Source organism: Schistocerca serialis, chromosome 1 (genome assembly GCF_023864345.2).
Source record: "Schistocerca serialis cubense isolate TAMUIC-IGC-003099 chromosome 1, iqSchSeri2.2, whole genome shotgun sequence".
In the NCBI taxonomy this organism is placed as follows: domain Eukaryota; kingdom Metazoa; phylum Arthropoda; class Insecta; order Orthoptera; family Acrididae; genus Schistocerca; species Schistocerca serialis.
The window spans coordinates 330,393,824-330,410,818 of record NC_064638.1 but is presented as its reverse complement, the minus strand read 5'-3'; the positions used below and the strand labels follow the sequence as shown (position 1 = coordinate 330,410,818).

Below are 16,995 nucleotides of genomic sequence, written 5' to 3'. Positions count from 1 at the left end.
CACACATTTTTTTTGTTTTCTCCAAAAATATTTCTGCTCCGAGATACAGCCCTCCAAAGATGACACTGCGCATACCATTTTGAAGCCACAAATTTTGGAAAAAAATTTACAATGCTGTATCTCTGAAACAGGTCTAGATATTTTGTTGCTTTTTTATATTTGAAAGATAATTGCTTTATGATTACAAAGAAATCCTCCATTTGGACTTATCTGTCAAAGTTCTTTCATTATAGTGTTCTGGAGTTTTTTTATAATTTATGGAAAAAATTGTTTTTCAAAAATGCCAATGCATAACATTTTGATTTTTTTTCTGTTGATTAATACCATATAGGTCTACATTCCACGAAAAGGAGAGCTTCCACTTTTAGGTTGAACAGGTTTTATAAACAATTGAAATTTTTGCCATACATAAAACCTGTTTCATTACCACATTATCACATAACAGGCTCATAAAAATCAAAACCTAGCCTTATTTAACATAATTTTAGTTTTGAAAGAAGAGTAAGAGACTCATTTTTCAAGCATTTTAAATAGTTCCAAAATGTATGCTAAATGTCCAAATACTTACAGGTTTCAATTTATACAACTTCTGTGCACTCTGTTTTGTACTGAAACTAGCCAGTCAATGAACTAAAAATCTGTTCCACTGCTTCAGTAACTTCCTTTGATATAGAGTGATGCCTTCCTGTTGAACCAATAGGAACTGGAGCACTTACAATCTTCAAAACATTGTGAACAGGATGTGAGCCCTGATGGCATTGTTGCTGTCCTTCAGCTGGAAACCTATATCCATCAGCTGGTCCATGTGGTAGCATGAAGTTCACTACAATTTCGTTCAACTCATAATTGGTGTCCATAATCTCTGCAATCTACCACTCACAGTCATACACACGTGCCACAAACATCCCCCTTCTCAGGTTGTGAATCTGAATATTATACTGCTGTTTCTGAGGTGTTGGCCGAATGAACGAAATTTCTTCTTTCTTGGTCTTTAAAGTGCGTGCAATATGAATTTGCCCATCACTTTGAGCCCAAAAATGTGTCTTCTGAATTCCTTTCACAGGAGTAGTTTGCTTGGACCATTCTTCTATTTTCTGCTCATAGAATTCTTCAATTTCCTCTTTGGACAAAGAATGAGGGCTGTGGATGTGTAAGATTTCATGACTCTCGTAAAATTCTCAGCATTCTGAATCACAGCTGTATTCGGTCTGAAAATATTGTTTTGTAGCATGGTGCTTCAGCAGGCCTCCTACACCATCACAAGGCCCCTTCCCATGACCAGTAGCACTGTATACCCATTCAGTTGGCACAAGCAATTTACTCAATTCAAACAACTGGTAACGATTTTTAAAATGACTAGGAGCACCATCAGAAATTATGATGATCTTCTCTGCCCCTGTTTACAGTTGAAGAATTTTGTGCATTGCTAGCAAAGTATGTGCTGAATCATGTCCTGTCTTGTTACTTATAACTGCAACACTTGCAGACTTGTTTTGAAAATGTGTCACTCCCATAAAAATTGAAACCTGGTCATTACTCCAATGATACCCTTGTACTTCTTGTTGGAGAATCACAGACCAGTTCTCAGCAAAATCACAGTGAAGCACTAGATATAGTTCTTCAGCCTGTACACACCCTTTCACTTCTGCAAAGTGTTGTCGCAATTTCTTCAGATGCTGGTGTGTTACTGCTTTCACTGACCATTTACCAAGTTCATCAATGATACTGTCAAAGGCAACAGTTTTCTTAATTAGTTTATTTTCCTTCCATGTCATATATGTAGTTTCTGCTACATCTTCCAGGCCAAGTGTCTGTAAAGACAGTCCTCCCTTTCTAGGGCAGTCACCACATTCTTGAAACAAACAAGTCTCTCGCTTTATGTCACAGACTACTAATGACTTCACATGCCCAACCAAGGTGTCATATGTCACTTGCTCCAGTAAGTTCTTCAAAGTTACCACACAAAGTTCAAAATTCGAACAGTACGCACATAAACAGACATCTCTAGGTGGGTGTGGTATTACCCACTTAGGTCATTGTGCATAAAATTTTGATCTTCCAATACGTGAAGTTGTATAGTTGCTCTTATAAACTGCAAAAGTTTCTTTAATACCGCAAGTTGTGTAACTCTTCACTTTCGCAAGTTTTTGACCTTCATCTGTTACAGTTATAGTGTCTTTTTCGTTGCACTCTATGAGAACAGACCCATTTATCTTTCAGATAAAATGACTGCACTATTTGAACTTGAGCTGCTTCTACAGGGTGACCATAATAGGGATCTGGTCTTCCAAAGACTCCTTTTACAGACCCCACAATGCCTGATTTGTCTACCATGTACTTTGATACTGATGGAACATTGTTCAAAATAGTTTTCTTTGAAAATGTGTCTAGAATAATACTTAGAACTTGCACCTTTTCAATGTAGGCTGCACAATATTTAACAGCTGAATTGATATTTGTGAAAAATTCTGGGCAAGAGTGCTTGGTTCATTTTCTTCTGAATATGGAATTTCTACTTTGAAGAGTGTGGTCAGTTTTTCTGTAGTGTATTCATCCATAGCTTTAGTAATTTCTCTGCACTTTGTTGATGCATAGAGCTTATGACTCGACTTCACTGACCACGGTTTCTTAACCGGACTAACACCTACGTCTGTAGCTGATTGGTTCAGGGTATTTAATTCTTCCTCTACTGATTCAAAATCTGCATCATCTGTTCCATGGAAGGCTTCACCTTGTTCAGATACTATCATTGTTGTTATTCAGTCAAAACATTTAGAACACAAAAAGTTGTCACTGGGAACATCTTCATTTGAAACAGAGTCTTTGAATGAGAACACTTATTCCCAACCTGAACAAAGTCTGTTTTTTGTTTGTCTTATATATCACTCTTTCATGGATATGCAAACAGTCTGCACACTTCACTCTCCTGTGGCCCCAGTCAGAAGCCATTTCAAACAGTCCTTTTCACAAAACACACTGCAAGTGTGTCAACTGGCATATTTCACACAAACACACAGAACTCACTGGGTGGTCTCCGATTTCTTAGAAACCTCTTCAGTAAACAAAGTAGCACTGAACAAGTACAATATGCAACAAAGTGTAAGAAATATCTGCAACAATTAAAGTGAAAAGAAATAACTGCAACAAAGATGATAGAAATAAACATTGTAACAAAGAAATTAGTAAGAAACACCTTCAGTGAAGACATACATTACCCTTGAAAGTTAAAAAAAAGATTTAAAAAAAATAAAACCAGTCCAACTTAAAAGTGAGCACTACATGGTGCTAATCAACAGAAAAAAATCTAACTTGTCTGGATTGGCATTTTTGAAAAGAAAATTTTTCTGTAAATTATAAAAAAAATTCAAAAAACAACAGTAAAAGACTTTTGACAGTTATGCCCAAATGGAGGATGCCATTGTAATCTTCCAAATGAAAAATACTTTAACGAAATATCTAGAGCTGTTACAGAGATACAACATTTTAAAAAAATTTCCGAAATCTGCATCTCCAAAATGGTGTTAGCAGTGTCATCTTTGGAATCTTGTATCTTGGGGCAAGAATTTTTTTGGAGAAAACAAAAAATACGTGATTCTTCCTTACTCCTGAATTTTAACATATGCTAAATTCAATAACATCCAAGACTATGAAGGTAACCCACCTTCCTGAAGTGATACACAGTATGCCAGCTAAAAAAGGGGTCTGCATGTAATTGTTCCATTATTCTTTTATCCTTGCCATAGATGTTTTACTCTTTGTATTAAAATTTTATCAGTATAGTGTTGTTTTGCTGATCACCCTTTCTACTTTCTTGCATCTTCCCCTGACATTGGCCATGTGAAAGTGGTAACAACAGTAAAAATTAAACCAATAAAACTATAGTAACAACGGAGATGCCTCAGTAACAGAAGTGAAAGTCAACAGGTAGTAATAGAATAATAATTAAGCAGTAATATGCAGAGATGCCTTTACTGATCTCCACATTGTAGACAGTTGCTATGGGAAATGGCTACACCCATTAAAACTGTAAATAAGTTTTGTAGTTGCACATTGTGGTGTGAGACTTTTTTGTGACTTTTATGCCAACTTCAGCTGAAATTATAAAGTGTATGTGCATTATAATGAAGAGATTATAAAAAAATTGAATTCAAAAATACAGGGAAAAATCACAAAAGCCACGTACACACTAGGAGTACTGCAATGAAAGAACTGGCTCCACTGATTAAAAAAAGACGTGTCAATATGAATTTCATGAAAAGATATAACAATAGAAATACTGAATAAGGGCCACAAATTCATTATGAACCATTCTACAGTTTTCAAGCTGTCTGTACAAGACACAGTTCAAAAAAAGTGAAGAAGAAGAAGAAGAAGAAGAAGAAGAAGATGATGATGATGAAGAACTGGGGCACACCAAACCAAAGTTAGTGTTGACATTCAAAAGAGGATCTCCAGTGATAATCCATTGAACTCCAAGTACCTAAGCCAAGAATCTCTCTCTGTCACCAATCTACCAAGTGGTAGAGGAAAATAAAAATTTCGGCATTTATAAAGGAATGGCAAGTAAAGTATGGAGTACTACAGAAGAGCAAAAGTTTAAAGGGATTGGATAAAAAGATGACAGATTATCATGTGACATAATGGACTGACATTTGTACCAAATGCCAATTCTTTCAATACAGAAGAACACGGTTGATAATTACAGTTGCCTGTCACCATCTATTGAAGCTAGGTGCCAAAAATGTATTTGTCAGTGCTGGCACAGATAGAAAGGTTCATAGAATAGACCTATTTACAGAATGAAGAAAATCATGAAGATAACTGCACATGGTATGCCAAGTAGAATGTAATCCATACATCAACTGGATTGCAACCAACATATTCTGATCCTTAAGCCTACAATAAATGGAAGAGATGGACTGGTAGTCTCCATAAAGATGACACATTGAGCTGCAGACAGGCACAGCAAAAATACACTTATACATATAGCTTACAGCCCAATGCTTCTTCACAAAAATAAACACACACAAATTCATTCACACAAGCAAGCACACCTCACATACACCTGGATCACCATCTCCAGCAGCTCAGACCAGAATCAAGCTGTATGTGTGACTTTTAATTATGCCTGTCTGCAACTCAACACATCATCTTTACAGTAACAATATGTTTTCCTTATACTGTCAATAGTCCAACCTTGAGTGTCCATTGTTTGATTCTTATTTCTATGCAGGTCACTGAGGAAACCATGCAGTTTTCTTAGTCTGTTTAACATGGTTGACATTTATCACTGCTTTAACCCTTTATTTGGCAGTGTTGCTCTCAAGCAACATCAAATTTACGTTGGCCTTATGGGACAACAAACACTCCCCAGTGCCTTTTACTGGCATTGTTGCCTCCTGGCAACGTTCCTTTACACACTGCGAATGCCAGTTGTTGTAACAGTTCAAGGTTTTCCACACGAGATGGCAGTTTGTGCAGTGGTGTTACAGAGATCTCCTCGTGTGAGCAACAGGGGTGTCTTATTTTGGTTCCGAAAGAGTGGATTTCAATAAATTGTCAGTAATCTTAGCAGATTTTCTTCAAGAAATACCCAGAGGTGAGTTTACAGCAGAAATATTTCAATCTAATATTGTTTTGAATTACGTAAATAGTATAAAACTTTTATGTTGCCCACAGTTGGGACATGTGCCATTAGTATATTACATATGATTACGGCGGATATTCAAAATTATAAAATTGTGACACTTGCAAGCTCATTTTGTTGTGTCCAATCACTCTCAACAGTAAAGTGATGGGAAACCAATGAAAAAAGAAGAATTGATGTGCCCTGTCCCAGTATTGCAGGTCAGTACAACAAGCATATGGGAGGAGTTGACCTTGCTGGTATGCTGATAGAGCTCTACAGACTACCAATGAAAACTAGGTGTTGGTACAAGAGATTATTTGGATTTATGCTAGATCTGAGTGCTGTAAATGCCTGGCTGGTATTTCGAAGAGAATCTCTGGACAAGAAGACCTCACTGAAGTCATTCAGGGCAGATATTGCCAATGGTTTGATGTTTTCAGGGAAAAGGAAAGTAGGAAGGCCCTCAATAGACATAACACCACCACAAAAGAAGAGGAGGAAGCCAACAGCTCCGACTGTTACACAAGATGTCCAATTTGATAATATGGAGCATTGGCCTGTATACGGTCATTGTCGTTATTGTCCATCTGGATTTTCTACAGTCATGTGTTCAAAATACAATCTAGAATTGTGCTTCGTTCCAAAGAGGAACTGTTTCCAAAAATTCCATTGCAAGAAGAACCAGAAGGGAAAATGAAACAGTTCTATTATACAGCAGGAATGCATAAATGTGTTTATAAATTAAATTATTTATGTACAGGAAACCTTTTGCTTGAGGTTATTGGTGAACACTTTTTTCTATAATATGTATAAATGTGGTCTACTACTGGCAACGTTGCTTGTAAGCAACATTTCATAATTTTTATAATTTTTCTCAAAAATTTCTAAAACTGACTGAATTGTATTTCTTTAAGCATAATAAATAAATATAAGCACTGAAAATTCTTTTTGTTTTTATTTTCACCATTTGCCAAATAAAGGGTTAACAGAACTCAAAACAAGAAGCAAATCAAGGATTAACTGTTCAAAAAATTCAATGTCAAGGACCTAGGAGCTGTAAGGTATTGTCAACAGTGAGGTCATCAGTTCCATTGGATTAGGGAAGGATTGCCTAAACCAATTTAGGAAAGTCACAGAAAATCTAAATCAGAATGGCCAGATGTGGGTTTGAACTGTCGTCCTCCAAAATGTGAGTCCAGTGTGCTAACTACTGTGCCACCTCACTCGGTATCATACTGTGTTTGGTCCCTTCCCCCTTTTCAAACCAACTAACCACACTGTGTTGGAATGTTTATCCTAGTAGGCTGATGTCTCCAAGTTTTCACAAGTAACCAAATTGGTGACACACTTGTTATATGATGATTCCATTGCTTTCTGTGAGATACTCCATATATTTAATTATTTTTCTTTATCTTAGTTGCAATGAAAGCAATCTAATGTCAGTAGGCTGCATCCTCAGAGCTCCTCTTCAGATAATTGTCCAAGTTTTGCTCCAGTATAATGAAGTTGGACATTGATTATCCAGTTTCAGTCCTCTGGAGCTTTCATACTGTTTTACACAGATCATTAAGATACAGGTAACTGTTAAGGAAGTGATTCAATTCAGTAAGAAAGGTGTAGTAAAAAGTTACAAGAGTGTAGCCATGTTCAACATGCTTAAAAAGACTATCATTCCACTGATACTATCCTGACTACCTTTAGCAACTCCCTATCCTTATCAGAAGACTTCATACAAAAGCCTGAAAGGTTTTGCTGTTTTCAGAGCTCAGCAGAGGATAGTAGAATAATGCTGCAGGAGTGAAATGGCTTTAACTCTGTTATGCAGCACTGCTAACAATATACATGTGAACGTCTTTCTACAAGGGGCGCAAATCCAGCAGGGTATACAGGGGAACTTCTGTGAAATGTGGAAAATGTGGTGTCACCGCCAGACACCACACTTGCTAGGTGGTAGCCTTTAAATCGGCCGCGGTCCGTTAGCATACGTCGGACCCGCGTGTCGCCACTGTCAGTGATTGCAGACCGAGCGCCACCACATGGCAGGTCTAGAGAGACTTACTAGCACTCGCCCCAGTTGTACAGCCGACTTTGCTAGCGATGCTACACTGACAAATACGCTCTCAATTGCCGAGATGATAGTTAGCATAGCCTTCAGCTACGTCAATTGATACGACCTAGCAAGGCGCCATTACCAGTTAATATTGAAATTATAAAACATGTACCGTCAAGAGCGATGTTCTCCAATTATGGATTGAAGTTAAGTATTATATCAACTACGTACTTTATTTGCTACTATTAATTCCCTTAACTGTTCCAGACCTCGCGCCAGACTGCGTGAGCTTAAGCGCGTGCCTTTCGGCTTCCTCTCATAGTGACTTGGCTGTCTTGCCAAGTCACAACAGAAAGTATGGCAGGGGTACAAACAAAATTGAAGATGTGAGGATAAGTGTGAGTTGTGTTTGATAGCTCAGTCAGTAAGAGCATCACCTTTGAAACGAACTAGTCTAGCTTGAAGTTCTAGTCTGATATACAGTTTTACTCTATCTGGAAGTTTCACAACAGCATGAACATTACTATGTAATGAAAGATTCACACTCTAAACCAATAAACATTTAACCAGTAATAAAAGCACTGATTCTGGTGCACTTTTAATTAAGGCAATGAATATAGAACTGTAAACACATAGGAACTTATATGGAAATGAGTGCAACTAATTAAACATACCAAGACCAACTATATTCAAAATTAATTAGTAGAAGCTGGTTTGGTTGGTTGATTTGGGGAGCAAAGGGACTAAACTGCAGGGTCATCAGTCCCTTGTAGTAGAAGCAAAGATATATATATTTTACAAGCAACTAGAAACTAATATAGACTTAAGAACCATGGACCTTGCCAAGGTGGAATGGCCTGTGTGCCTAAATGATACAGATAGTCATACCAAAGGTGTAACCACTATGGAGGGTATCTGTGGAGAGGCCAGACAGAATAAGCTGTCATTCTTTAAGAGGGAGAGCAGCCTTTTCAGTTGTTGCAGGGGCAATACACTGAGTAATTAACGGATCTGGCCTTGTAACATTAGCCAACATGACCTTGCTGGGCTCGTACTGCAAACGTCTGAAAGTGAACACGTCTGAAAGCAAGGGGAAACTACAGCCGTGACTTTTTTGCTTGGGGCATGAAGATAGGTAGGTTAGATAACAAATGAAGACATGCTGAATCAAATTGGGGAAAAAAGAAATTTGTGGTCCAACTCATTTAAAAGACGGGATCAGTTGACAGGACATATGAAGCATCAAGGAATTGTTAATCTGGTACTGGAAGGAAGTGTGTAGGGGTAAACATTGTTGACTGAGATGTAGGCTTGAATACAGGAAGTAGGCTCATATGGATGTGTGTTGTGCTAGTCATACAGAGGTGTATATGCTTGCACAGGATAGACTAGCAAGGAGTGTTGCAACATACTAATCTTCAGACTGAAGACCACCACAACAACAAGAAACAAATCATAAAAATTCCTTCTTGACAACTCCTAATTTGTAGAAGAACGATGGCCTAGAAACTGGTATCATATGTGCTATAAAAGGATAACAAATATATTTGCTATTACTACTGAAAGTATTTTCCAGTTTTACACAAATTATTCTGAAAATGGGCCACAGGTAATGGATCTTAAACCAACAGTAAATTAATAAATCATAAAAATATTCAACAGAACACAGACTTCCTATGTTGTTGTTGTTGTTATGATCTTCAGTCCAGAGACTGGTTTGATGCAGCTCTCCATGCTACTCTATCCTGTGCAAGCTTCTTCATCTCCCAGTACCTACTGCAACCTACATCCTTCTGAATCTGTTTAGTGTATTCATCTCTTGGTTTCCCTCTACGATTTTTACCCTCCACGCTGCCCTCCAATTCTAAATTGTTGATTCCTTGATGCTTCAGAACATGTCCTACCAACTGATCCCTTCTTCTGGTCAAGTTGTGCCACAAATTTCTCTTCTCCCCAATTCTATTCAATACCTCCTCATTAGTTATGTGATCTACCCATCTAATCTTCAGCATTTTTCTGTAGCACCACATTTCGAAATCTTCTATCCTCTTTTTGTCTAAACTATTTATCATCCACATTTCACTTCCATACATGGCTACACTCCATACAAATACTTTCAGAAATGACTTCCTGACAGTTAAATCTATACTCTATGTTAACAAATTTCTCTTCTTCAGAAACGTATTCCTCGCCATTGCCAGTCTACATTTTATATCTCCTCTACTCCGACCATCCTCAGTTATTCTGCTCATCTTATATCCTCCTTTCAAGACACTGTCCATTCTCTTCAGCTGCTCTTCCAGGTCCTGTGCTATCTCTGACAGAATTACAATGTAACTGGCAAACCTCAAAGTTTTAATTTCTTCTCCAAGGATTTGAATTCCTACTCCGAATTTTTCTTTTGTTTCCTTTATTGTTTGCTCAATATACAGATTGAATAACATCGGGGAGAGGCTACAACCCTGTCTCACTTCCTTCCCAACCACTGCTTCTCTTTCATGTCCCTTGACTCTTATAACTGCCATCTGGTTTCTGTACAAATTGTAAATAGCCTTTCACTCCCTGTATTTGAACCCTGCCACCTTCAGAATTTGAAAGAGAGTATTCCAGTCAACATTGTCAAAAGCTTTCTCTAAGTCTACAAATACTAGAAATGTAGGTTTGCCTTTACTTAATCTATTTTCTAAGATCAGTCGTAGGGTCAGTATTGCCTCACGTGTTCCAACATTTCTACGGAATCCAAACTGATCTTCCCCGAGGTCAGCTTCTACGAGTTTTACCATTCGTCTGTAAAGAATTCGTGTTAGTATTTTGCAGCCATGGCTTATTAAACTGATAGTTTGGTAATTTTCACATCTGTCAACACCTGCTTTCTTTGGGATTGGAATTATTATATTCTTCTTGAAGTCTAGAGGGTATTTCGCCTGTCTCATACATCTTGCTCACCACATGGTAGAGTTTTGTCAGGGCTGGCTCTCCCAAGGCTGTCAGTAGTTCTAATGGAATGTTGTCTACTTCCGGGGCCTTGTTTTGACTTAGATCTTCCAGTGCTCTGTCAAACTCTTCACGCAGTATCATATCTCCTGTTTCATCTTCATCTACATCCTCTTCCATTTCCATAATATTGTCAGACTCCCTACAACATGAGATTTTTTTGTCATGTTCTTCTCATTCTCTTCTAAATAAAGAGTAAGTGATGGGCTTAAATATAAAGTTTAATGCAGATGATTCTGATGAAGACATGGAAGTGTAGTTACATTAGTTTTGCCACTGGCGCAAAAAAGAGAGAGAGAGAGAGAGAGAGAGAGAGAGAGAGAGAGAGAGAGAGAGAAGAGAGATGTTGAAGTGCAGTGTTGGAATAGTGCCTAACACCCTTAAAAAACACTGAGGCCCACCAAGCTAGCCAGACGCTGAGGCTGAGCGGTTCTTGGCACTTCAGTCTAGAACCGCACTGCTGCTACAGTTGCAGGTTCGAATCCTGCCTCGTGCATGGATGTGTGTGATGTCCTTAGGTTAGTTACGTTTAAGTAGGTCTAAGTCTAGGGGACTGATAGCCTCAGATGTTAAGTCCCATAGCGCTTAGAGGTATTTGAACCACTTTTGAACCCACCCAGATCAAGAACCTATCTGCCAGATGGATGATCAATAATCACATCTCATAGTGTCATTACACAGAGGTTCGGAATTTTAAGTGAAGATATTGATGCACATTCTAGTTACATTTGTTTTGCCACTGGCGAAGAAAAAAAAAAGGAGGGAGGGAGAGAAGGAGAGGGAGGGAGGGAGGGAGGGAGGGAGGGAGGGAGGGAGGGAGGGAGGGAGAGAGAGATGTTGAAGTGTTGTGTTGGCATATTGCCCAACACCTTTAAAAAACACTGACGCCCACCAAGCTAGCCGGCCGCTGTGCATTGTGTATCATATCTCCCATTTCATCTTCATTTACATCCTCTTCCATTTCCATAATATTGTCAGACTCCCTACAACATGAGATTTTTTTTGTCCCGTCCTTCTGCTTTTCTTCTAAATAAAGAGTAAGTGATGGTCTTAAATATAAAGGTTTATGCAGATGATTTTGATGAATACATGGTAGTGTAGTTACATTTGTTTTTCCACTGGCGGGGTGGGGGGGGGGGTAGGGGGGGGGGAAGCAATGAAAAAGAAAGAAGAAAAAGAAAAGGAGAGGAGAGGAGAGAGAGAGAGAGAGGAGAGAGATGTTGAAGTGCAGTGTTGGCATAGTGCCTAACACCCTTAAAAAACACACACTGAGGCCCACCAAGCTAACCGGCTTTGTACGTCCATAGTGGAGCTTTGTACTTGTTTAGCTAACTTTCCTAAATTGTGTGTAATAAAATGCTGAAAACAGTATATTACAGGAAAATTTTTCCATTTATAAGTTATGGGATAGAGCTGTGCGGGTGTGCCACTTATGTGCTCTTGAATATCATATCAATAAACTTCCATTTCCCAATGGCACTGCCACTAATATCTACATCATTCTTCCGGGCAGCAGTTTGTGTATTAAACTGGGACAGTACTTATGTATACTTCTTTGTAAAGTATCATATGAAGATGAAAAGCAGCAGCTTTGCTTTTGCTTTCCTACCCACAATTTCAATTCTTATGATACCCATTAACATCTGAGTGCTAACTTTGGTGCCACTGATAACCTCCACAAATGACTAGAATTTCTTTGTTTGTTCATTTCATTTATTTATTTTTGTGTACCATGAGTCCTTGATGTGTGTGTATCGCTCAGACATAGACTATGTGCGTTGTTGTTGAAGGCATTATGCTTTGCTCTATTGACAGCTAAATGTGTTTCAATTAGCATTCTCTATCTTCAGGCTTAATATTTTGCTTTATGCCTATTATGTAGGTATTGTTGCTTTTAGAAATTGACTGTATAGCATGGCAAATCCATCATTAACTGCTCTGCTAGGCACACATACATCCAATACTTAGCCAACTATTCTTTCAATCAATTCTTCTACATGCTCCTGCCCAGAGGTAAGGGTTCTGACATTCGCTTTGAGATATGACATGACTGTCTCTTAATCTAGTTTATTAAACACGCAAATCGCAAATCTTTCAGCTACTTCCTGTATTTTCGAAATCAGTCTTGTCACAACTATTTGATGGTCACTGTTACCTGTTTCCACATGGGCATCCTCAAAAGTGTCAGGTTTGTTTGCTGCTATTAGATCTAATACATCCCACCATGACTGAGCTTCAAAACTATTTGCCTCAAGTAGCTTCCAGAGAAATCATTTAGTATTTAGTAGAATGTCTTGTCACACTCACCACTTACAAAAATCGTCATTTTCCCTGTCTATTGTTGGATGATCTAAGTCTCCTCCAATAATGACAGGATGACTGTGGAACATATGTATTGGCAAGTTTAAAAAAATCTCTGAAGTTTTGGTTGCATCTGGGAGGGAATCTGGTGGTTGATAGAAAATCCCAATTATAAGTTTGGATCCACCGTTAATACTGAATCTGGCCTGAACAATCTTGCAAGAAACTTCAATTTTTATCCAGGACGATTTGATTTCCCATTTCTTTGGTCACTTAGTAATACTGTATATCTGAAATACATTAACACTATCAGTACCGTTAAACATCATGTTGTTATATCACAGTATCCTTAAGTGTTGACAGAAATAAATGCCATGCATACATTTATGTATCTCTTATATTTTGATACAAAGTGGCACTCTGGGTAAGACATTGGCCTCACATTAGCAAGCGCAGCAGCTTGAATGTCTGTCCTACTACCCAGGTTTAGCCCTTCCACTGTTTCCATAAATTGTTTGAGGTAAATTTCAGGATGATTCATTAGAAAAAAAGGGGGGGGGGGCAAATTTATCACCAAATCTGAAATGATGCTTCAACTCTGATGACCTGATTGTCAGTGTGAGATCAGACCTTTGCCTTCCTTCCTTTCTAATATTTGACATACTAGTTTAGTATATGTGATGTGATGTAAAGTAATGTAATACTGCCAGAATAATCATCCAAATCATGTGATATACTAGCCATATTACTCTATTTACCCAATGTATCTAAATTGTAGAGTATGATTATGTATAAAGTTAAAAAAGCAGAACTGAACAAGACAAATAAAAATCTATTTTATTTTTAATATTCATAGGTATGCTTAGCTGACTGGTTCTTTCCTTTCTGAATCAGTATGTATGGAAATATTGCGTCTAAGTGTTTGAAAGGAATTTTAAAAATATACCTTCAAAAGTCCACATGTATTATGAAAAATGTTTTGGAATTACAATGCATAATATACAATAAGTTCCACACGACAGTCCAATATTTCATGGTATGAGACTACTTAAGCATTGTGGCACCTTTACTGTATGTCAAGATGAACTTACTTATATTCCATATATTTATTTTACTTATTTATTTGGAATTTAGTCCTATGTGTCTTTGAATTTGAAATGCATTTATAGTAACAATATAAACCAGACAAATAACATCAGAATTTAACACTTTCTGTGCATGTTATCACACAAATTATTAAAAAAAAAAGTGTTGTCACTAAAAGGAAACTTACATGGAAATCCTAAGGAATCATTAGAATTGAATGAAATAAGTGCTCAATTTCCATTTACCTGTGAAGATATGTGAAAGAACAGGAAGGGCAGGAGTAGGCAATCCCAAGCCAAGTTGTCCTGTTTTACAGTTGAGAAGAATGTGAGCAACAGTCAAATGGTCACAGTGATCTGCTAAAGCTACCAAAAGGTTTAGCAGCAGCATACGGCAGTGCTCATGTACAAGTTGTCTGCTGTGATCCAATCCCAAGAAAAGGATATGTAGCATCAGTGGTACATGGATTGACCAATCCAGATCCACACCATCTACTACAACATCCACCAGTAGCATAACAGCCACATTACACCTGTTAAAGAATTATTGATGTTTATTATGAGCACAAATCAGATCACAAAGTGTTGCTATCAATGACCAGTGTGTCCATACATACTGTTTGTTGTATTATTATTATTATTAAGGATGCTGCTTGTGACTATCAATTGTAAACAAAGCACTTTATTACAACATTATGGTTTTCAGAAGACGTAAAATTATTAGAAATATAACTATATCATACCTGTGAAATCCACTAATAGGCTGTGAACTATCTGGCAGGTACTCTGTAAGAGGAGCAAAATACCCTCCGTACTCTGGCATTGGAAGTGGATGTGGCTGTGGTATGTCAAACCTATCAATTGGTGCAGTTCGTAAACAGTAACCATCCTCTGTGGCGATTAACTAGAACCAAATTTTTAAGAAGAAAATAGTTAAGTTAATTGTTTGTATCCTGAGCAAGTGTACAAATATGCAGCAAAGTTCCAGTGAGAGTCTATACCAAATTAATGTGAAAATCCAGCCTCAGGGACATTCTGCTTACTTTCAATTTGAGAGGAGTGGGGGGAGCAAGGTCTCAACAATGGCAATAGTATTTTCCAAATACTGAAGTTTGTTATAAGAATTATATATGGTGTTAGTTCTAGAGTATCACGCAGAGAGAGAGAGAGAGAGAGAGAGAGAGAGAGAGAGAGAGAGAGAGAGAGAGAGAGTGTGTGTGTGTGTGTGTGTGTGTGTGTGTGTTCATTAACGTCCTCTGTAATTATCACTATTCCTCTTTTCTCAAAAATTGTGCAAAACTAGAATGTAACACTAGGACCAAAAACAACCTTAAGAGTATAACGTTAAAACAGAAAGGAGTCAGATGCATGTGTATACATGCATTCAACAATCTGGCAGAGCATGTTACATGTCTTCTAGGCAATGTGGTGAAATTTAAGACAGAATTAAAGAAATTTTTATTCGGTAACTCATCCTACTCCACTGAAGATTATCTTCACAGAAAGTACAAAAATTCATGCTTTAGCTAATTTTATATTTAATATTAGCACCTTAAAAGAATAGTGTTTCATAATGTTAAGTAATTTCATTGCCTTCCACTTAAATAACATGAACATCTTTGACAACAGGAAGGAAAAGCAGTTGATGCAGGTAACTGTTCGTTTAATTTTATGACAGCTGAAAGACAAACCAGTGTGGTTTACACTTATTTACAGATTAAACAGTAGAGGAGGCTTGGAAACAGATACAAAACGATGAAAATGATGGACTATAAAGTATAATTTCTGTAGTAATAAGACCTGTTCAAAAGCATTTTTTTCACGATTCTCCTACATAGTAGATATGCACCATTCATCACCGACAGGAAAAAAGGAAGCCATCTACATACATTTAAATTGCCCTCTACATACATTTACATTCCTATCATGACTCACACTGCAACATTACACAAAATGAAGAGAAAACTAACCAGATAAGGAAAATACAATGAATTTATCCATAAGCAGAGCAGACAGGGGGGAAAATAAGACTGTACATTGAGAAAGTGTATTGTCTTTATAGAAAATAGTAATAATGATCAAGAAAAGTGTGATGATTCAAATAAGTAGAGAGTAATATGTGATAGTGAGGTGACATTACAATGGAAACAATGATAATAAAAAAAGGGAAAGAAATGATATGATGAGGATATCTCCTGTCTTTAATACAGATTTAATAGAGGATTAAAAACAGCGGCTGTTACATACAGTATGTAAGACAGGGTTGCTCATTGTCACTATCGATTTTAAGAGACCTTTGAAGAGCTGGATGAATTTTTCTATCTTGTAAGCAGAAGAGATAAAAAAAGGAAGATGCGAGATAGACTTAATAGTAAAGCTTGCACCAGCAAATGGGCTTCATGTAAAAATAAACAACTACTAACATCCAAAAACATAAACACAGAGACTAAAAAAAAAAAAAAAAAAAAAAAAAAAAAAAATAATAATAATAATAATAATTCACGGCAAGCTATTTTTGGAGCACAGTTCTTTAAGTGTACTATAGGGAAGAAAGCTCTTAAATGAACAGAAGCTTTTCAAATATAATGTTTTAAGAAACTGTTGCAGATTGATTGGTTGACTAAGGAACATAGACTTCCTGCAATGACCAAAAGAGAAAAAAATGTCTAACAAAGAACACAATGAAATGAGCAATTGAGCATATTTCCCAACAAAAGTTGTTGCTGAAAACAGCAGCGGAAAGGATGGTAGAGAGAAGGAACTGTTTGGGCATGAATAGAGATGAGTATATATGGCAGCCTCTTGATGATGAGGAATACAGCAGTTACGCCAAAATGAAGGGGACAGCTGCCAAGTGACAGGACTGGAGAGCTGCATTAAACCAACTTTAGACTTTATGACCAAAATGAAAATTTTATTCTATGCTTATGACATAC

At 37.3% G+C, this 16,995-nt stretch overlaps 1 protein-coding gene across 1 annotated transcript in view; it reads right to left on the bottom strand.

Annotated features, from left to right (window-relative positions):
* The window catches only part of LOC126469923 (protein furry), a 1,144,124-nt gene that overhangs the window by 137,645 nt on the left and 989,484 nt on the right, over nt 1-16,995 (bottom strand). Inside the window, exons 31-32 of the mRNA XM_050097322.1 lie at nt 14,803-14,963; nt 14,306-14,592 (exon numbers count right to left, since the gene is read on the bottom strand). Of these exons, the coding sequence (XP_049953279.1) occupies nt 14,306-14,592; nt 14,803-14,963 (448 nt within the window). The remainder of the gene's footprint in view (nt 1-14,305; nt 14,593-14,802; nt 14,964-16,995) is intronic.